This window comes from Rhinopithecus roxellana, chromosome 10 (genome assembly GCF_007565055.1).
Source record: "Rhinopithecus roxellana isolate Shanxi Qingling chromosome 10, ASM756505v1, whole genome shotgun sequence".
In the NCBI taxonomy this organism is placed as follows: Eukaryota; Metazoa; Chordata; class Mammalia; order Primates; family Cercopithecidae; genus Rhinopithecus; species Rhinopithecus roxellana.
Window position 1 is genome coordinate 115,108,144 of NC_044558.1, and position 22,100 is coordinate 115,130,243.

The 22,100-nt window shown below is 43.7% G+C and overlaps 1 protein-coding gene across 2 annotated transcripts; it reads right to left on the reverse strand.

Moving 5' to 3' along the window:
- Nucleotides 1-15,035: 15,035 nt before the first annotated feature.
- DUSP6 (dual specificity phosphatase 6) lies at nt 15,036-20,637 on the reverse strand. Of its 2 annotated transcripts, XM_010363573.2 has the most exons (3): nt 18,609-20,625; nt 17,557-17,994; nt 15,036-16,520 (listed from the first exon to the last, which is right to left on the reverse strand). In XM_010363573.2, the coding sequence occupies exons 1-3, from the start codon at nt 19,006-19,008 to the stop codon at nt 16,213-16,215; spliced, it is 1,146 nt and encodes a 381-aa protein (XP_010361875.1). In that variant the 5' UTR covers nt 19,009-20,625; the 3' UTR covers nt 15,036-16,212. The 2 variants fall into 2 exon arrangements, with proteins under 2 accessions (XP_010361875.1, XP_030795637.1); XM_030939777.1 differs by lacking the exon at nt 17,557-17,994 and having other exon boundaries at nt 18,609-20,637.
- Between the last annotated feature and the right edge of the window lie 1,463 nt (nt 20,638-22,100).

The following is a 22,100-nucleotide window of genomic DNA, read 5'->3' on the forward strand; positions in this document are numbered from 1 at the left end:
CTCATCTGAAAGCCCAGTTTTTAACAACTATGCTACATGAAAAGACACTAAGCCACAAAGATGAAGGGAAGAGTTGAGCCAATATCTATAATAGAATACAAGAAACTATACAATGGCAACAAAGACAAATTGCCATGGGACCATGTTAAATCAACTCCTAACCTTTTCAAATAATTCAGAAAGCTTCTGAGAAGAGGTGACTTTTGAGCTGAGACTTGAAGAAGAAAAACTTGCCAAGAATGGTGGCAAATACATCATCACATTTAAAGTATACAATAATCCTGAAAAAATTAGCATTATGGTTCTATCACATAAGAGAAAACTGAGGTCAAGAGAGAGGAGGGGCCTTGCTCAGAATCAGACAGTTACTATAGTATATGCCAATATCCGTACCAAGCATTTCACAGCCATTGGTCTCCTGACAATCCTTAGGTTTAGACAGCACCACCACTAACATTGTTGCCTCTTGGTCTTGCCTAGGTCTTGGCAATAGCTTGTGCATTAGTGGTGAAGCTGGAATATATACCTAAATCAGCCTTACTCCCAGACCCAAAAAGTAGGTTCTGTGAAAGTATTCTTGCGTATGAATCCAAGTCCTGGGTTCTAAAGGGAAGAGTGACCTTAGGAAAGAGAGATATAAAATCAATTTATTTAAGCACATGTCAAGAAATTCGGTCTGACCAGACACAGTGGCTCAGCCTGTAATCCCAACACTTGTGAGGCCGAGGCAGATGAATCACTGGAGCTCAGGAGCTCAAGACCAGCCTGGGCAACACGGCGAAACCCCATTTCAACAAAAAAATACAGCCAGGTATGGTGGCACCCACCTGTTGTCCTAACTACTTAGGGGGCTGAGGAAGGGGAATCAGTGGAGCCTGGGAAGTCAAGGCTACAGTGAGCCATGTTCACGCCACTGCCCTCCAGGCTAGGTTACAAATGGAGACCTTGAAAGGAAGGAAGGAAGGAATTCCTTCTTCCCACCAAAACAAATCTCCAGTGCACCTAAAATAAAATAATAAAACCCTAAAAATGCAGGTTATCACTTCAAATTAAGGAACAGGCTTCGAAACATTTTTTTTTTTTAACCTCACTTCTCCCCACACATCCCTACAGGTTAATTTACGCACATTTCTTAAGCCAAGTCAAAGAACTAGCTTAACTCTAGTTTCCCTTAGAAAGCGTGACTCCAGGCTGCCTGAGCTTCCTCTGTCCTTTTGTGACCTCCTGATGACCTGGGAGTTCCACCCACTTGTTAGGGCCTTTCTGAACCTTGAATCTACACATCAATGGGATTTAGTTTCCCTTTTGCTTTAATGACTCCTCAGAACTTTACTTATGTAGCAATCCCACCCACTTCCTTTCTTGTTTCTCTGGTCCTTACGGGCTATAGCCCACCTCTCCTTCCCATGCAGGCAGGTTCTCAGGGACAATGGTGATTTATTTATTTACAGTTCTCCTTATATTTTGTTTGGTTAGCTTTTATTTATTTATTTTTCTCAGGTAGGGAAAAAAGCTAGGTTATGTCTTTGGGTGTCAGCTAGTAATCCTTCCACTTTTCTTCCCATGTAACCACCACCACCCCCCTTTGTGTGTGTGTGTGTGTGTGTGTGTGTGTAATTACAGGTCTCACCTCACCAGTTAGATTTTAAATTGGTCTATCATTAGGCTGAAGAAATCATCTTGAAAATTCAGAATCAATACAGGAATCATGCTACTAGATTAGTATCACTAAGACTCAACATCTAAAAATTTAAATATATATATTTAATTTTATTAAATATATATTTATATTAATTAATTTTATATTAAATTTATATTTATTTATATTATTTTAAATTAAATTTATATTAATATATGAAATATTTAAATATATATATGTTTTAAAAAGAAAGAAGAGGAACAGAAGAATTAGAAAATGTTTGACTCAACTAGCTCATGCATGCAGTTTTCCTATCTGTCCTCCAAAGAGTGAGGGAAAGACTTTGGTAAGAATAACCAGCATCAGCAAAACCCCACAATTCTGAAGCACAACCACACAAAATGCAAAGGGATATTTGGCATAAAGGAAGTAAACTTCACAGAAATTGCACATGGCCATGCAAAGAATTCTGCAAATTTAACATACCACAAAGAATGTATTGAACAAATTTTGTTATGAGTTTTCAAAAGCCTCTCACATCTCTCAATGGTCTCCAAAGTAAACACATCTCCCACACTGTAGCATCCATTACTATAGTTTTGAGTTTCTGCTCTGAAATGATGCAATCTTCTACTCAGCACGGCTTCCTAAATATCTTTCCCAAATGATGGAGAAACAGAATTCAACTTCACTTCTTCCATTCCTCAAAGAACATGTCATGCAGGGCTGCACGTTAGTGGCCATCAACCAGGAAATATTTAGTAAACAGAATTTGTACTCCATTTATTCTGAGTTTACTTTTAGAAGCCACTTATCTCTTTTAGAAGAACTTCCCTTGCCAATCACCTTTTGGAAAAGGCCTGGAAGAGACACTCCCTGAGGACGTGCAGAATCCTAGGTCAACAGCATATGCAGTGGAAATAAATAACTAAAGTATCTACATCTTAGGATGGTCCCTTTCCTTCCTAAGGCAATCAGTCTTTCAGAGCAATCGAAACACATATGCAGGTGTACACACATAGACGTGGGTGTACACACACAGACACACACACATACACTGTAATGTCTCCTCTAGTACATTCTTTGATATGTGACCATTATTTCTTCTCTAATAATTGTGATTAAAACACCCAAAATAAGGAATGTCTTTGGAGATGGAAAGGCCATTAAAACTCATATTGTTCAATGCTCTCATTTTGCAAATGATGACGCTGAGATCCAGTATGTTAAATTTATCCCAAAGAATTTATATGCCCCTAGAAGTTTCAGATAAGATTAGAATTTCTCCTTTTGAGATCTCTTAGCGGAAAGATGAAAGGCTCTGAGGTCAGCCGAGCCTGGTTTCAAATCTCAGTGCTGCTGTTTACCACTTGGTGATCCTAGATAATTAATCACTCTAAACCTTCATTTTCCCATCTATACAATGGAGATAGTAAGAGCTGAAAGAATCCAGAATATAACACTGTGAAGAGTTTTCTTCTAAACACCCATTATCTGCTTAAAAGCAGAACCTCCCAAAAGAATTCAACTGTTAAAAATCCCCTCCCAGGAATTTTGTAACCAGGAAAGATTGAAATCACCTAAACAGTCATTGTCACAAAATGATTGTATCTCCCATCTATTCTCCTACAGGCCTATTTATCTTTCCTACAAGTCATTTGTTTTCCTATAAGTAATCTTCTCCCTTTCTCCTTCACCTATTCCTTCACCTCTCTCCTTCACCCAATTCTAAGCACCTCCTTGAGTCATACTTTTCAGTAAGTTCCCAAGTACTTCTGTGAATAAAAATATATCTTTTCTCTGGCTAATCTATCTTTTGTGAGTTTAGTTTTCAAGCCTCCAAAAGCTAAAGCTAAGAGGGTAGACGAAAAAGTTTCCCTCCCCGCCAGAGTTAACATGTATTAATTACTTACAACGATCAAGGCGCTGTTCTAATCATACTGAATGTATTAATTCAGTTACTTCTGACCATGTCTTTTTTGTTATTTTTCTTTTAGAGATAAGGAAACTAAGGCATAGAGAGGTTAACCAACTTGCTTAGAGTCAGACAGTAAGTGATGGAGCCAGAATTTGCACCTAGCAGTCAAGCTCCAGAACCCTTGTGCTTAACCACTGTATGAGAGTAACCTTACCTCACAAGAGGGTACTAAAGGTGAGATGAGATCATCTGCACACAGCATCCGGCCTGGCACAAAGGAAGGGCTCCATAAATGTAGATGCCATTTTGACTATTAGAACACCATCTGTCAATCTGCTGTTGATAAAACCAAGGTGTTTCCCATCTCTCATCAAGAGATTAGGGTAGCACAAAGACTCTAACCTGTAAGCAATGTAACTAATTTGTTTTATTTAGCCACAGCTTAATGGCCAGTATGGAGGGTATTGGAGTTCCAGAAAACAGACAAGGACACGAGAGCCAAAGGATAAAAATCTGTCAGAGGTATCCAGCATCATTCAATGGAACTTAACCTTCCAGTAACTTAAAAGGTATGGTTTTGTCTGTTTTGTTTGTTTTACCACAGAGCAGGAATATTTCTCTTGATCTTAATACAACTTAGATGAAGTATGGCACAAACCCCCTTGATTTTGATTCCAGCCTCATCAGCCATGTTGTGATTGCAAATTCAACTCTATTCTCACCCTGGGAAGAGAGTAGTCTGTACCATGAGCAATATACCATGAGAAGGGTATAAAGCAGATGTTAAGAAGTTGGGGTTTTGGCTGGGCACAGTGGCTCACGCCTGTAATCCCAGCACTTTGGGGGGCCGAGGTGGGTGGATCACCTGAGGTCAGGAGTTTGAGACCAGTCTGGCCAACATGGCAAAACCCCATCTCTACTAAAAAATATATAAAAATTTAGCCAGGTGCGGTGGTGGGTGCCTGTAATCCCAGCTACTCAGGAGGCTGAGGCAGGAGATTTGCTTGAACCCAGGAGGTAGAGGTTACAGTGAGCCGAGATTATATCACTGCACTCCAGCCTGGGCAACAGAGCCAGACTCCGTCTAAAAAAAAAAAAAAAAAAAAAAAACAGCTGGGCTTTCAAGTCAAGTCAAACATCCCTGTGAGCAAATACCAGCTTCACCAAGTACCTGGGGAACCTTCAGCAAGTTACTTAATTTAAACTCTGAGTTTCTGTTTAGGCATCTAAAAGATGGAAATGTAATATCCCTACAAAACCTACCTCGTAGGATAATTGAGCTGGCCTGATGGCAAACAGCACTATGTGTTATTTTTTAAATTCATAAATTGCACCAGGCATGGTGGCTCACATCTGTAATCCCAGCACTTTGGTAGGCCAAGGTGGGCAGATCACTAAAAGCCAGGAGTTCGAGACCAGCCTGGCCAATGTAGCAGAACCCTGTCTCTACTAAAAATAGAAAAATTAGCCATGCATGGTGGTGCATGCCTGTAGTTCCAGCTGAGGCGTGATAATCGATTAAACCCGAGAGGCAGCGGCTGCTGTGAGCTGAGATTGTACCACTGCACTCCAGCCTGGGTGACAGAGTGAGACTCTGTCTCAAACAAACAAACAAACAAAAATAATTAATTGGCTTTATGATTTATCAGTCTCTTGCAAGAAGCCTTCCATGACCTTTCCCTTCCACAAATGGATATAACAAAAGAAAAAAATTCCCTTGCTTCCCTGAATTTTTGCAGTACTTTTATGAAAGCAGTTTATGTTACACATTACGTGACAGTCGAAGTGCTGAGCATTTTACATGCATTTTCTTATTTAATCCTGATAACAACAGTGTGAGGTAAACACCATTATTATTTCCACTTTTTAACAGATGGGAAGAGAAAAAAAATGACTAAGATTAAGCGCCTGGCCTAAGGTTACACAGGTAGCCAGTGATGAAGCTTGCTTATATCTGAACTGCAAGAGTCTAAATCCAGAGACTATGTTCCTTATGGTACTTGTTACTCTGTACCTTATAATGATTTATGTTCAAAACTGTTTTCAAGGCTAAAAGGTCAAGATTTGTGTCTAATTTATCTCTTTATGGCCCTCAGAACATTCCCTGAATATAATAGGTTGTCCATGTCTTGTTGAATTAATAAATGAATAGTGGCATCCATAATTCCATTCCCCAGAGCCTCATCAATTATAATTTATTTGCATTTTTCTAGGTGCTTTACATCAATTTTCTCATTCAATCTTTCCAGCTCCATCAGCTAAGTGTTAATATTATTCCCATTGCACAGGTGAAGAAACCGAGGCTTGGAGAGACTTGTCTGAAATTGAGGATCTACCCAGACTAGCCAAGGTCACATGGCTAACAAGTGATAGATCTGGGTTCACATCTGGGGAAACTGAACCCACTGAATGAGCTTGTAACCATCACTTCTCAGATAAAAATAGGATCAGAACAGAGATGGCCTCATCAAACCATGGGCATAATTTATGGTACACTGAGCCAGCATCTCTCATTTTAAAAGTTTTAAACGTGAATTGCTTTTGTCAAAGTGTTAGAAGGGACTCAAAAATGTGAAACCTTGGATGGAGATCAGTGTCAATTCCAAAATTTCCTTATAGGAAGGGTTTGGGAATAGCAATCTCATTGAAATTGGGGAAGGGGGATAAGGATTTTTGAAATTATCATAAAGCTATATTTTCATATGAAGCTCACTGTTTTGTCAACAATATTCTATTATTGTAGGCTTCTGATGGATATTATAAGGGCAGATTAAAGAAGTAATCACTATTCTGCTGGAGGATATATTAAAAATGTGTATTTCATCAATCTGTATGTAACCCAATTATGCCTATCATTTTTCAAAAGTGATTTAAACATCAATAAAGTGAAAATTCAAATCTATAGATGACACCAAGATTTTTTGACAATTCAAACATCATCGTGACAATAATAAACGTCTGGAAGGTCTCATAGAGATGTGTGAGTAGCCAGTAAATAGTCGTGCTCAGTGCAGTTGGTTGCACAGGAATAGCTGCAGGAAAAGAGAACCCACCTTGTGCTCAGAAGACCAAGGGCTCCGAGTGCAGACGTGATCCAGGAAAAGGATGATGGCATCATTGCCGACCATTCCCTAAAGGGGTTGGTCCAATGTATTGTGGCAGTCACAAAAGCAAGCATCATCAGGAAGGATGTCAAAAACAAAATAGAAAGCACAATCTTATAAGCGTTTGCACACACGCACACACATATACACAGAGAGACACCAGAATACATTGGCTCCAGAAATACTGAGTATAGTTCCAACCATCAAACCTCAAAAATGGCATAATGAAACTGGAACTTACTTAAAGGAGGTCCTTCAAATGATTAGGGTTTGAAAAGAAACCAAAGAGACTTTAAACACTTCAGCCTAGAAAGACAAAACATAAGAGTTGGTGCATCAGGCTGATAAAATCACAAAGGGTACTGATTAAGTGAACACAGATTCTGGCATCAAATCCCAGCAAAGCAGACCTAGAAGCCCTGGTAAAATTAAAACAAAGTGCTTTTAGGACTATTTATATTTTCAAGTGCTACTTTATAGAACAAGTAATAAACTAGAAAAAAAAATCATAACTCTAAGAGTCTATAGTTGTGAGCCCATGATAGTTATGGCGCAGTTATACCTACACTGTATGCTCAGCCTTTTGATGTCCCCCTTTGGAAAGACATCTAGCAAGCTCCTTTTCATGCTGTTATTCTTTGAAGGCCCTAAGAGAGGAGATGCTAGATTAAATATTGGTTTACTACACATGGCAGATCTGGTAATTCCCAAACAGGACAATCAGAAGAATCACCTGAGAACCGTTTATAAAAGAACGGATTCCCAGGCTTCATTTCCAATGATTCTGACTCAGTAAGTCTGGGGCTTAGCAACCCTAAGAGAAAATCCTTTCCATAGGTGAATCCAAGATATAATTTGATTGGCTGAAATGGAATTATGTCCCACCCCTGAAGCAATCACTGAAACCAGAAAATGAGGCCTTTTTTTGGCCTGGGCTGGGTTATGTACCCTTCCCTATGATGGAAATGGAGTTTTCTCCAGAAAAGAAGGTAGATGACTAACATTCAGTGCCCCTGCTTCCTGAGAAACAGAACCTCAGTTATACTGGTATAAAAGTAATAGCAGTTTTTGTAATGATTTTAATGGCAAAAAAACACAATTATTTTTGCACCAACCTAATATTAGGGGAAGCTTGTGCCCAGCTAAAAGTCTGTATCCCCAGCTTGTCTAGCTATGGCCATGTGGCTAATTCCAGCCATTAAGATCATGGAGTACAAGTCTGCTGTAGGGTTTCCAGCAGGCATCTGTAAGAGAATTGACTCTGCAAGGAATCAACCTTTTTTCTTTTTCTCTTTCCTTCTTTCGGTGACAGAATGTGAATATGACTGGACAGGGAATCTCTATCTTGTGACCTTTAAGATCAAAGATAGAAGAAGCCTGAATCTCAAATGATGTCATACAATTGCCCTACCAGGCTGGAATTTCCCACTCTTCACTTTTACAGATGAGAATAAACCCTCATGAATTTTGATAATATTCAGTTGTCATTCTTTGCTATAGACTTTTGAACCTAGTCCTCCCTGATACTGTAGAATTCCACAACTACAAGTAACTCAGAAGGGAGGATAGGGAGACAAAAAAATACAGTTATTTCTGCACTTTGCAACTTCTCTTTAAATTTTATCTCTCATATCGCTAAGCATCCTGATTTTTTATCCCTGTTTCACATCTTGAAAAATATTATTGCCATGTCTTGCAAGGAAATTTGTCTTTTACTACTTCCAAAGTTGGTTGTAATTCATTACTCACATCTGTAGCATCTTTTCCACATCTGTGTGAAAAACTAGCCCCTCTTCAAAACTGAGTTCAAGATTTAGTATAACCAAAAACACTTCTAGGCCAGCCCCATTTCAATCTAGATAATCAAAGTATCTATTCTTTCAACTTAATCTCTCTGATTCTGTTTCCACGTTTGTAAAATAGATTCAATGAGTGGATTTCAAATATTTTTAGGCATCAGTCCCACATGAGCCTCCTAGAACTCCATGTAGGGTTACACAGGTTGGGCATGGCCATTTGTATCATTTTCTTTCTGACTGATACCCTGTAGAGCTGTGCAGTATACATCCTGCCTCCAAATGCAGCCTGGTCCTTCCCTGAGGAACAAAGTTTGAAAAGCATTGTACTGATATTTTTAATGCATCTACTTAATAGAGGACTAGTATTTAGAGTATCCAAGCACCTCTGATATCAACACAAAAAATAGAACTAACACAACTGAAACTTGACAACAGATTTGAACAGGCTCTTCACAAAATAAAATATCTTATGGCCAATGAACAGAAGAAAAGGATCCAACCTCATTAGGATCAGAATAATGGAAATTAGAATCACAATAAACTACCATTTCACATCTACTAGGTTGGTAAAAACTAAAAAAATTAAACAAAACAAGTGTTTATAAAAAATTTGGAAGAGTATGAAAAGTTAAATACCATTGGTGGGAATATAAATTGGAATACCCACCTCAAAAACAATGTTAATTGTCTGAAATTGAGGTTCTACACAAACTATGCGTATTCCACTCCTCTGTAAACCACTGGGAAATGTGTACACATGTGCATTAGAGTACATGCACGAAAGTGTTCTTAGCAGTATTGTTCATAATAGTCAAAATTAGAGGGAAAAACCCAAATTCTACCAATGTAAGATTGCCTACTCTAATGTAATACAATGGAACACTATATTTTGCATGAAAATAATGTACCACAGCTACACTCAAAAACTCGGGTGACTCAATCTCAAATATAATGTTTTCTCTGACAAAATAAAAAAATTAATATTCTTTTATAAAAACTGTTTTATTTTATGGGTCAATCTAAAAATTTTGTTTGTTTGTTTGTTTGTTTGAGATGGAGTCTCGCTCTGTCACCAGGCTGGAGTGCAGTGGTGAGATCTCAGCTCACTGCAACCTCTGCCTCCCAGGTTCAAGTGATTCTCCTGCCTCAGCCTGCCGAGTATCTGGGACTACAGGTGCCCGGCACCACACCTGGCTAATTTTTGTATTTTTAGTAGAAACGGGTTTTCACCATGTGGGCCAGAATGGTCTTGATCTCTTGACCTCGTGATCCGCCCCCGTCAGCCTCCCAAAGTGCTGGGATTACGGGCATGAGCCACCGCACCTAGCCTCTAATGTTAACAATAGAGTAATTTTGATGGCATTACTCTATTGTTAACATTAGAACCAGATGACAAAAATAGGATTAAAAGAACAATTACAGCAGTTGATGAAAACGTTGATGTTTTCAAGATTGGACCAAGAAACTAATATGGCTAAGCACTTTTATATCTATCTCAGTGGGTACTCACTATTACTCTCATAGTCCCACATTGAAACAACTTTCATGCAACCAAGAGGTGGTACATTGTACTTTCCAAGAATGACTGCAACAATATTTTCCATCTCTTGTTCTTTTTCAGAATTTTTCCTCTCCTCCATTAAAAGGTGGATTTTTACGTCCTGTCACCTAAAACTTTGCATGCAGCAGAAGTGACCTCTGAACAGGTCATAAAAATCAATATAGTTTCCACCAGGCTCTCTCTCTCTCTCTGAGTATTTCACCCATGGAACCCAGCCACCATACTATGTGGAAATTTAGGCCACATGGAGAACCAAAGTCCCCAGCCCTAGTCCCTGGCAGAAGTCCCAATGGGCAGCCAAAGCCAAAACCAACTCGCCAGCAAAGTGAATGAACTATCTTAGAAATGAATCCTCTGGCCAGTAGTTGAACTGTCCCTGACAAAACTACACTGATGAGAGGCCAGCCTCCCCTGCTAAGCCCTGACCAAATGCAGACTTAGGAACAAAATAAATGACTGTTGTTTGAAGCCACTAAGTTTTCGGGTGCTTTGTAATGTAGCAATAAATAAATGGAACATAAGATAAAAGGACATTCCTGCTGCAATTTTTCAGAGAGCTAGGTACACCCTAAGAACCCCTGCCGCTCCTTCCGCTCTTTCTTTCCCCCTTCTGTTCATATTTGCAATAGGAATTAAACTGGACCCAGTGAAAAATACTTAATGTGATAAATACTTAGGTTTTCCCCCAAAATAGGAAACAGAATTCTTTAGAATTAGCAACCTTTTCCAGACTTGCTTCGTGCTTTCTCGGATGTCACTATCAAAAAGTGAATGATATTTCCTCACTTTTCCTTTGAGTGTCTGAGAGTTCGTGTTTGAAGGTATGGTGGTTTAACATGTTTTCATTACATCAGTGATAGATAACAGATATGCACACTTTCTCTAGTGGCGTTTTCCATGACAAAGTAAGAAACTGAGTGGGTCAAATTGCATACATGTGGGCTCTTAATCCTTTCCTATGTAAAAAAATAAAATGTGGAGTCTAAAATGTTAGGGGAAGCAGATAGGGAAATACAAGAGCTTGCCCGATAGTTTCTTCAGAGCTCCTCTTTGATTTGGGCACTTTAGCGGTTCCATCTAGAAACGGGTCATTGCCTTCAGCCTCTGCGGGCTCCTGTGAGGTCTTTCGTTGCCTTTTATTTTTAACTTGTTTCATCGAACCAGTGCAATGCACACCAAGGCCTGGATAAATATTTGTGAGTTGTTTGAACTTTGTTCTGTGCCCTTCAATATTCTCAGGAAATCGATTTTGGACTTTAAAGAAGTTTGAAAATTCTTTCACCATAACTGGACTGATTCAGGGCCAATTGCTAAGTGAGCAATGAGAACACGGGAAGAACAAGGGTATTTGAAAGTCTTGCAGGATCTTTCCGAAAACGATTATGGCTGTGTGAGGAACTGCATATAAATTTACACCCAAAGTAATCCTTTTGAAGCAGCTGAAAGTCTGAAGACTGATTTCTTTAAGAGGACATTTCAAGGATATTTTCTTACAGCCAGCTACCACATGATCTGCCCTGGCTGTGTCCTAAAAACCCCCATCTCCATTATTTGCTAATTTGCTGGTCAGTTTGCCTCTCTTCTTCTGTAGACCTGCACCATATATATGCCTTCTGCCTCTCCTCCTTGCTTCTTCACACCCTTCCCCTTTCCCCTGACCCACTTCCCTCTCCCAGTTTGCCTCTAGGTGTGATCAGAGTGAGGAAGGGAACTTCCTTGGGTCCAGTTTACTTCTGTCATCCTGAAAGGGAGTATGGGCAAGGGTCAGGGTCAGGTCCTATGCTAGCTGGTAGCCATTTTAGAGATTCTTAGGAAAAGTCGTTTTATAATTTAAGTGCCAACAGGACCAAGGAAGAGCAAGTTCTCTGCGGAGAAGGAGGATGGAAGTTTACCCCTGGTGGACACCTCTCTGACAGCACACCAGCGGGGGCCTCCCACGTGGCTGTGGAATTCACATGGAATTTGGCTAGTCATTTAACCTCTGTTTCCTCCACTTCCTCAGCTGGATAATGGGGACAGCATTTCCTAGCCGACATCATGAGACTTTATAAAGGGGAGCAAATACTGATGACAAGCAATTTCCAACAGGAAGAGCCAAAGGCTCAAGGTTCAGTTCCGCAGTAACAAGCACTGGATATGCAAACCTTCTCTAACGTTATGTGTCAGGTGTCCCATAGGTGGCTTTAGGCTTTATTGGCCTTTCTCTGCTACAGTTTCCTCTTTGCAAAATAAAGATGATAATAGGACTTATCTCACAGAACTGTTTTGAAGATTAAATGAGATACAAAGTATAGTATCTGGTATTCATGATGAATGTTAGTTACTTGTTTCACCTGCTCTGCACCTCATTTTATCATGTAATAAGTGTCACCACCAATCCATGAACAGAAGCTGGAATTATGAGAAAATCCTAGAATGGGAGGCAAAAACTCCCTCATTTTTATAGACAAGAAAAAAGAAATGCAGTAAGACTGGGTGCCCTGCCCAGGGCTACCTGATTCATTAGCAAGAAAGCAGGAGCTACAGTTCAGGTCTCCTAATTGTCAGGTCGGTGCAAGTCTCAGTTTTCATTCCTTTGAAGACTGTGTTGGTATTTTTATCCCCAGATAACCCTTTTTCACTCCTATTTTAACCCTAAGACCAGTTCATACGATTAACCACTGCTTTCTCTAAGTCTCCCTGCAGCTCCCAGGAAACCTGCAGATAACCTCCCCTTCCCAAAAGCCATACCCCACCCCAACGCCCCTGCAAAAGGCCAGGAAAGGTAGCGCTTTCTCAGAGACCTGAGGAAGCTACTAATGGGGACAGCAGGTGAGGAAGGAGGCGGTGGAACTGCAGCTGCTGGCAAAGGTTGCCCTAGTAACCGTGCGGGCTCCATTCAGGAAGCCAGCCCAACTCCAAGATGCAAAATGATCGCCTTCACGCGGCTACTGCAAGCACAAAGGAACCAGAGGAGCCCTGATACAGCTGGAAGAAAGGGAGGCACAGAGCGAGGTGGGGGCCCATGCTGTCAGTTACAACCTTCCACCTTCCACAGAAGAAAAAGAAGGAAAGAGAATAGCTCTTTGAATCTTCTGGCCTATGTGAACCGTAAAAACCACCCATTTAACATGAGTCCTTTGGTGAGAATAGAGGGAAACAGGCACCCCTCTGTTCACCAGACTTCTGAAACAATATGTCAGGAGAAGGGGGAGAAACCTCAAACATTGCAACTTTATGGAGGCTCTAAGCTCTTCATACTCTCTCTCCTTTATTCAGACTGGTGACAAAGACCATTTGCTCCCAATTTATTGGAAACTTTTTTTGTTTTTTTCACAGCTTGAGCTGCTTAGATGCAGCGAGCTCCCTCTCCCCAAATTGCCGTCAGACACTTGCTGAATGGGCCAGGCTCAATTATGCTCCCTCCACAGGTTCAGCTCACACTGTGACCCTGCATGGCTTCCTGCTATTCATATGTGTTACTTCCCCTTTGTGGTAATGGCTTGTGGCACTTAGCCAGAAAACATTATTAATTTCAGAAGTGGACTGACAAACAACAAACCCACAGTGAAACGAGAGGAAGTGCTGGGGAGGCCAGCTGTCGGCTTGAGCCAAGCAGTAGGAACTCAATGTATACAGGTTCTAGAAGGAAAGAGATAATAATCCACAAAGAGGAAATGCACTAAAATTATCCACAGCCCATAGTTTAAAAAAAAAAAAAAAAAAACGAAAGAAAGAAAAAGAAAAAAGAAATCAGAGAAAAGAAACCGGGGAAAAAGCACCCAGCTACTTGAGCTGCAGCTGGACAGGAAATTGCTAACGCTGCTTGCAAATCCCTACTTTGAACAGGCAGTTTAGGGAATGCCAGGAGCGGAAACCGTTCAGAACTGGATTAACACAAGCCAAGTTGAACTGCAATCCACTTCTCCTTTCTGTGCTCTTGCTGACTTGGGACACCCAAATAGGACAGACTGACTTGGTATATATATTTTTTGCACTATTTCTGTTTGCTTTTTATACTTAGTTGCTTAAAAATCACCGTGGACAGTTTTATATGATTGCCATTGAACGAAGGCCGCTTGCCTCCTGAAGTGTAGACAACCAAGCAGTCAACACGTGCCATGTAGGTGAAAAGCTCATCCTTCTCCCCACTTCACATGAAGGGACTGAGCTCATGCAAAAAGAGCCCCAAATGTAGGTATGTTCTAGTTCTCTTGATTCCATACACCTGCCTTTTATTTTGGTTTGTGTATTTTTACACCTGAGGTGAGAGGGTAGGTCCCAAGAAAAATGACAAGATATAAAGCCTTTAGCTTGGAAAGAAACTATTCAAGACAATCCCCACAAGTTTTCAATAGGGGTTTCTGATCCACATCCCAAACCAGTTAAACAAAAAAGCACATTAGAATAGGGATGACTAAGTTGTCTCCTAAGTGCCAATGTAAAATTCTAAAGCCATATCCTGACACAGTGAGGAAGCTTAGATATGCCTTGCCATGCGCATGCTAGGGGATGGAGACATCATTCTGGATTCATCATTCTCACACTAGGATATCTGCAGGTAGAATTGCCAGTAACAACAGACTGGAAGAGGAATTATCCCTACTTCCTCCTTGGCATTATCTGAGCATTATGGAGCAGAGGATCCTGACAGTGAAGGATAGAGAGGAGGTTAACATGTGGCTGTCATCTTAAGATTCTGCTACACCTCTCTGTGGTTAGTATCCAAATTTTATTCCTCAGCAAGCTATGCTCTATAGATTCATTTTTCTTCAGGGGCTTTACAATTTTAAGCCTGAACTATACTCATAAAAGGTATTGTTCATATACATGATACAGTCAGTCCATTCTAGGATGTCATCTTTGTGACAAATGATGAATTTCATAAACAGCTGCTGAAAAACATTCTAGGAAAAGCTTAAAAAGAACTTTGCCCTGCTATGCCTACAAGTCAAAATCAATCCCTGAATGAAAAAGCTCTAAAATGTGTCACTTCACACATAGGTGTAACTGAGATTTTTTAAAAAATACACACTCAATAGCCAAAATAGTTATTTATTAATAATTTAAGGTTTTACATTCTTATAATAAATTCCAGCTCAAAACTTTACACCACGAACATAATGGAGCAATTTAACTCTCCCTTCTTCACAATCAAATGCATTTCTCCTATCAAATGGGTACCCATGCTCACACACACACTTCCAGTTTTACACAAATTTTTTAAAGGAAAGAAACCAACCCAAAGTATTGCATTTGAGGTGACACTCCCTGAAGAATTTTATACAGAGGTAATATACTGTTTAGCACAGCTGAAGTTTTTTTTTTTTTTTTAAGTGAGCCCATGATTTGGTGTCTTTCCAAGATTATCCCCTTTGAGACAACACAAGCCAAAATATTTACAAAGGTAAGGCATAGTCAAACTACATAAAGAGAAAAAAATCATGAGGAAGATACATGAAAAAGACTAAAGACTTCGCCATAACAAGGTCTTAGTGATAATAGTGTCCATAAAGATGTCATCAGAATTGGTAAAGTCAAGCATGCTGCAAATATACCCTTTGGATTAGAAAAGAGCACAATTTTTTTTTTTTTGTTTTGTTTTAAGAGGTGGCATACTGCTCTTTCTCCCTTTGGATAATTTCTTTTAAGCCCATCAAAGGAAAAAACAAACACAATTCAAACAAACACTGTCAAGTCATTTAAGATCAAATATTTACAATAATCAAATGGAGTATCAGATTTTTTTTCCAAACTGATACCACAAATACAGAGCTGAAATCTCTTTGGCTCCTCTATATGCAAAATTGAATTAGTCTTCATTGAAGACAATTATATAGTCAGTTCCAGATGCAAAAGGAAACAGCCTTACAAGGCCCTAAAGAACACATGCTCCTACCCTACCATTTGGTCCTACCCTATGCGCCTGGAAGTCCTCGAATCCCAGTCCCTGCATGGGTAGGCTGTACACATGGATACAGAGCAAACCTACTGCCTGTATCTATACAGCATGTCCTGTTATTCCAAAGAGAATGGAGCAAATCTCTCTGTTAGTATCAACCAATTCCGCACTTGGTAACCTTGTCTAGTACAGACAGCTGGTGTCATTTTGACACCTGGGGCCACACACAAAGAAAGCAGCCCAGCTGATGCTGCCAAGAGAAACTGCTGAAGGACCAGACACATTCCAGCAAGGAGGGGTGTGGGGTCTTTCACGTAGATTGCAGGGAGTCCACCTGGTAGACATTCTGGTTGGAGGGGGTGGTAAAATACAGCTGCTGTGCTGGAACCCGGTTGTCACAGGGGCTGCTGAGTCCCAGTGTCCTCTCGAAGTCCAGCAGCTGACCCATGAAGTTGAAGTTAGGGGATATGTTGGATTTTTTCATCTTGACAATGTCATAGGCATCGTTCATCGACAGATTGAGCTTCTGCATAAGGTAAGCCACAGTCACAGTGACTGAGCGGCTAATGCCAGCCAAGCAATGTACCAAGACACCACAGTTCTTGCCCCGGGCTTCATCTGTGAACACAAAAAGAAAAGCAAGATCTCAGTAGACTGAAAACCACCCTTTGTGAATGATCAGTCTAAAAACTGAACCTAAAAATGTAATAGTAATAATAGTTGTGTGTGGCAGTTGAGCCCTACAAGCAGCAGAAAATGTATCATTGAAATAAAACATGTACACTGGACACAATTACATATTTCAGATATTTTCTGAAAAGAGAGCTTTTGTATTAAGTTTCTGCCAACAAAAAACTCCTTAATGGGTGCATTCTTTGCCTCAGCATGTGAATACCAGAAACCCTGCAATATGTTCGTGAATGCCTTTTATACAGACAACCAGACTGCAAGGGTCTATTAAATTATTCTCCAAATGTTGTGCAGCTAACAATGGAGGTATTCAGGCATTTTAAAAGAGAGAGGGAAGTCACAGGGGACGGCCCATTAGGAGGAACAGGATGTCGACATGGCCTGAAAATGAGTTCCTTTGTAATAGGAAATGCATTACAATGCCTGGAGATTCACTTCTCCCAGGCTTCCAGCCCACAGTTCTTCCTGCTGGGCTCAGGTTACGCACTGTCTCACTGTTACCAGTATCACAGTATCATTCAACTGGATAACATTTAGCATTCATACTGCTTTCCAACAACTAACTTGACGTCTTGACATCCTAAAATAACTCCTAGGTTTTTTTAAATTATAAAGCAATGCTGGAATTTCTGTCTATAGTGAATACTTCTATCTGACCCTTCCCCTGAGTCCAAAGACTGTGGGAAAAATCTGTTGTCCGATTATGAACGACTGTCAAATGACTGAATTCAAAGATTCAAAGAAACAGCGTTTCAAATACACCTGTAATCTGCAGCCATGTCAAAAGGCAGGTTTTCTTCCCTTAACAAGAAGATAAACCAGAATTAAGGACGCTTTAGGAAAATTAGAGACCTGCAGTCCGACAAATTAGCAAGCAGCAAGAACGATTAGCAGCTTAAACTCTTATGAATGGCAGGGAATTTTGCATTTAAATGTCAGAACGACGACCATTAATTAGTCTCACCTATGAAAGAAATGGCCTCAGGGAAAAACTGGGACAGGTTTTGGCTCCAGTGATCCGAGATGGGGATTTGCTTGTATTTAAACTCTCCTGCGTTCTCAAAGAGATTCGGCAAATTGGGGGTGACGTTCAGGATGTACTTGATGCCGAATTCCTCCAACACGTCCAAGTTGGTGGAGTCTTTGGCACAGCCCAAGTAAAGGAAGGGCAAGATCTCCACTGGGAAGGAAGGCTGGCTGTTGGACAGCGGACTGCCATCCGAGTCTGTTGCACTATTGGGGTCTCGGTCAAGGTCAGACTCAATGTCCGAAGAAGAGTCAGAGCTGATCCGCAGGCCCCCGAGCCCCAGCACTGGCAACGGCGGCGAGCTGCTGCTACACGAGCCGTCTAGATTGGTCTCGCAATGCAGGGCGAACTCGGCTTGGAACTTACTGAAGCCACCTGCCAGAACGAGAAAAGCAATCGTGTAACCCGAGAAGCCGTAGTAGTTTTCACAGCTTGTAAGAACCGCAGCCCGGCGCAAGAAACACCACAAGCACCCTACGAACCCCCTACATACAGAACCATAAATAATAGAAATACACTTTAAATGTGCACCCTCGGGAATGGAACGAACGGGCCCACCTCGCCAGAGAACCCTTATTCGTTTGAATCCGGAAATACACAAAATGGCAACTTTTTGGAATATTTTGAAAGCTAGGATGTGCCAATTTGCATCCCCAACAATCTCTCCGGTCCTCCAAATCTTAATTCAAAATCGAACCATAGAAAATAGGGTGATGGAGGAGAATGTTCTGGGTAAGAAGGCACAGAACCCGTTATAAAGAAACCGCCGGTACTCGCAGCCGGAAGCGGGTGGATTCTGAGCCTGCCCGGTTTTCTGGTGCGCAACGCGCGGTTGGCGGCTGCTACCTTGCCGGCTGCCGGCCCCTAGGCTAGCAGCGCGGCTCCGAAGCGCCAGCTGAGCGCAGCAGAGGCATTTTCAGTCCACGCGCCCCGCCCGCAGCCCTGCGCCCCTCGCCCTGCCCCGCGCGCGGAGTTCCCCGGGCGCGTACCTTCCAGGTAGAACGCCCGGCAACCCTCGTCCTTGAGCTTCTTGAGCAGCAGCCCGAGCACTGACTCGCCGCCCGTATTCTCGTTCCAGTCACTGCTGCTCTCGTCGTAGAGCACCACTGTGTCGGTGCCGCAGCGCCGGGTGAAGCGGTCCCGGTCCTCGCCGCGCGTGAAGAGCGCGCGCACCGGCAGGTTGCCCTTCTGCAGGCGCCGCAGCATGATGCCCGGGATGGCCACGTTGATGGCCGACTCGATGTGCGACGACTCGTACAGCTCCTGCGGCCGGCAGTCCATCAGCAGCAGCCGCTCGTTGCCCAGCTCCAGCTGCTCGTTGAGCCACGCCACCGTCTTGCTGATCGCCATTTCCGACGCGAAGGGCACGGGTCTGAGCGTATCTATCATGGGGGTCTAGCTGCGGGAGAGGGCGGGGTGCCTACCAGATGCCCCTCGGGGCAGGCATAGGCCGAGCGCACCGCGCGCGAAGCTGCCGCTCTCGGAGCGGGGTTTAATTCCGCCTCGCCTTACCCAAGCCGAGGCTAGCGGTTGGGGAAGACGAGACAGAAGTAAAGCCAGAGGTTCTTTCTGCACCCAGCTGCAGCCGCTGGCTGTTAGTGTCAATGAATCTCTCAATGAAGCTGCCCAGACAGTTTCTGTTCCTCCCCAGTGAATGAAATCCAATTAATTCGGACTCAGTTCTACTGAGAGGGGAGGAAAAAAAAGTCTAGCGGCTCCTAATCCCTCCCGCCAAGTCTGCACCTCAAATCTACCCGGGCGTCTTTCTCCCCGGATTATTTAAGACTCGATTTGCTCACTATCCCTTGGATTCAGTCTCGCACACCCCCTGCGCAAGGCAGCTCCTCAATGGATACAAACAGCGAGCGTCTCAATGGATACATTCTCCGGGCCAGCCAATGAGCGTGCTGCGGAAGGGGCTGTTGCCGTGGGGACGGGCCGGCTGGAACAGGTTGTGTTGATGAATTGTTAATGAGTTTGTCATTCACAAAAACGGAAAGGAATTTCCGCTCCGGATAAGCCCCAGTGCAAACAAGCTGCAACAGCGGGCTCGGCGGGAGGAAGGAGAAAGAAGGGGAGGCGGCAGCGGAGGAGGAGCAGGGCACATAAACCAGGGCACTTCAGTTGTCTCATGTTTCCTTCTGTTGAGAGTTCACACTTCGCGTCGGAACTTTTGCGCACCAATGGCGCAATTAGCATGGACAAAAGCCCTTGTTCGCGACGCTAGCGTTCGCGAGCTAGCTTTAGGAAAACTTGTGCTGACTTTTTGTTCTTCGTATTCCCTTCAAACTCATTTGGACCCAAGTTCGCCTTAACCCTCCCCTCCCCCAACCCCCCTTCTTTAGGCGGTGTGTGGCATTTGTTTGCCAGTTTTAAAGGCCCAGCTCTGTTTGCTCTGATGTTCTTTTAGCCGAGGCTGTGTTGGGGCTGGTGAACTGACTGGGCTTTAGTGATCGATGAGGTGTTAAATGCTAATCCAACATATTTCGAAACAAACCAGGATTTTGTTGAAACATTTTAAAGCAAACAAACAAACGTCTGGTTGTCCAGAAAATTAGAAAGAAACCTTTTTTCTTAAAGTAACATTTTATTTTCTTTAAAACAATGTAGAGTGCAGAAACAAACTCTTAGGTCAGTCCAGTGCTTTTACTGTATTCCGCTCCAGCGGCGTGGGGAGTTACAAGCCATTGTTCCGGGGATCTAAATCTCTCCCCCCACCCCATCACCACCGTCGCCTGCTGGGGGGTCGCGCTCGTTAATGATTTCTGGGCAAGGAGCTTGGCTTCTGACGAAACAGCCGGTCTGGCGGGGCTGCCTGGGCGAGGTGTGCTGGGACGCGCTGGGCCGGGCCGGCAGTCCCCGCCATGGGCGAGGTGCGGGGAAGGCCTGCAGGCTGCTGGGGCTCAGCAGGGGGGCTTGACGATTGGTTACAGTTGGCAGGGAGGCATGTCAGAGGGGGCCTCCCCAGCCCTCTCCTGCCGCCGCCTCCCTTTGTCCAGCGCCGGGCACTCCGGGGAACACCAGTCGCGCCTGCGCGCTGCGCTCCCTGCCACCGCCCCGCTGTCCCCGTCTCCCCGCTTGGCGGGCACCGGGTTGTGCGCGACGCAGTGGACGGATACTGGGCTGAACGCGGGACTCCCGGTTCCATAGAGATACGGGGCGGGTGGGGGGGAGCAAGGACCAGTGCCTGCCTGGACCCCCCCTGGCTCCTGGCTCCCAAGGAGTCGAGGGGAACATCTCTACCGCCCTGCAGTGCCAGCAGGTAACTCTGGGGAGGTGCCGGCCAGGCCAGTGAGCGGCGCTCGGCCCAGGCGCCGCGGGGCGGACAGACTGGAAGCCGGATGGAGGCGTGGCCGGGTGGGGGCCGCGGCGGCGGGGAGGCGCGTTCCCGGCGCGCAGAGCTCTATTGTTATATAAAAGTGCCGAGGCCGGCCCCTCCCGAGCGGAAAACCACCTGTGTGCGGCCGGCTCGGCGCGGGAGGGCCGCGGCCGGAAGGCGCGGGCCCTAATCCGGCCTCCCCTCCCTAAACCCCGGTGGAAAAGAGGCCGCGCTTTGTCCCGCCGCTGCCTGAGAGGCGGAAGCGCGGGCAGCCGCCCGGGGTGCGGCTTTGGGGAGCGTCCCTCGCTGGGCTTTGCGCCCACCGTGAACACCGCGAGGGCGCGTAAGGTCGCGGGGTCTCCCGACGCCCCGCACCCACGGGCATGCCTGCTGACACCCCCGCTGCAATTTGCATTTTTAGTCACCCGCCTCTTCCCTGGTTTGGGAAATGTAGGCTAAAAAAAGGCGGCTGTGAGGCCCAGGTTGCCAATTTTAGAGCTCTGCTGCAGGCAGGCCCCCCCTGGAGGAGCGTGTTCGACGAAGGTGGGGATTGCCGAGCTCTTCTCCGCACCATTTTTGGGCAGCCCTTGGAACAAAACTCCTATATTTCACTGGGTATCTTTTAGTTTCAGCCGTGGGAGGCCTGCGCTGGAGTTGACTCCCCCTATCCTCCCCGATCTGTCACAGAAGTTCCCACCCCGAGACGTTTCAGTCATTGGGACCTGGGAACAGGGAGGGAAGAGGCAGGATGCCCTGCAGAGGAACTGAGAAGAACAAACCTGTTGGAGGTTCAGCACAGCACCTCCAACAGAAGAGAAAGGGAGGGAAGTTGGGTTTCCACTTTGCCTGTTTTAATACGTAGCTACCTGAGTATGCCTACAGATTCGAGAGCATACATCGAAACTAGTTTTAACCCATGCTTCTGAAGTCTATTGCCAAGGGAATGCCGATCTTTCCTGGCGCATTGGCTAAAGTGGCGTTCTGACCGCTCAGTCCTAGAAATGCTGGGAAAAGGGCTTCTGGAGTGGGACGGCCCTCGTTTGCATTATGTCCCCGCTTCTTCTTAGGTATGCGCCCTTAGTTAAATCATTTAGTCGTTCTAAGTTGCAGTCTTCTTTATAATGAAGATAAAACTACCTGCTTCATAGGGTCCCTGTAACAA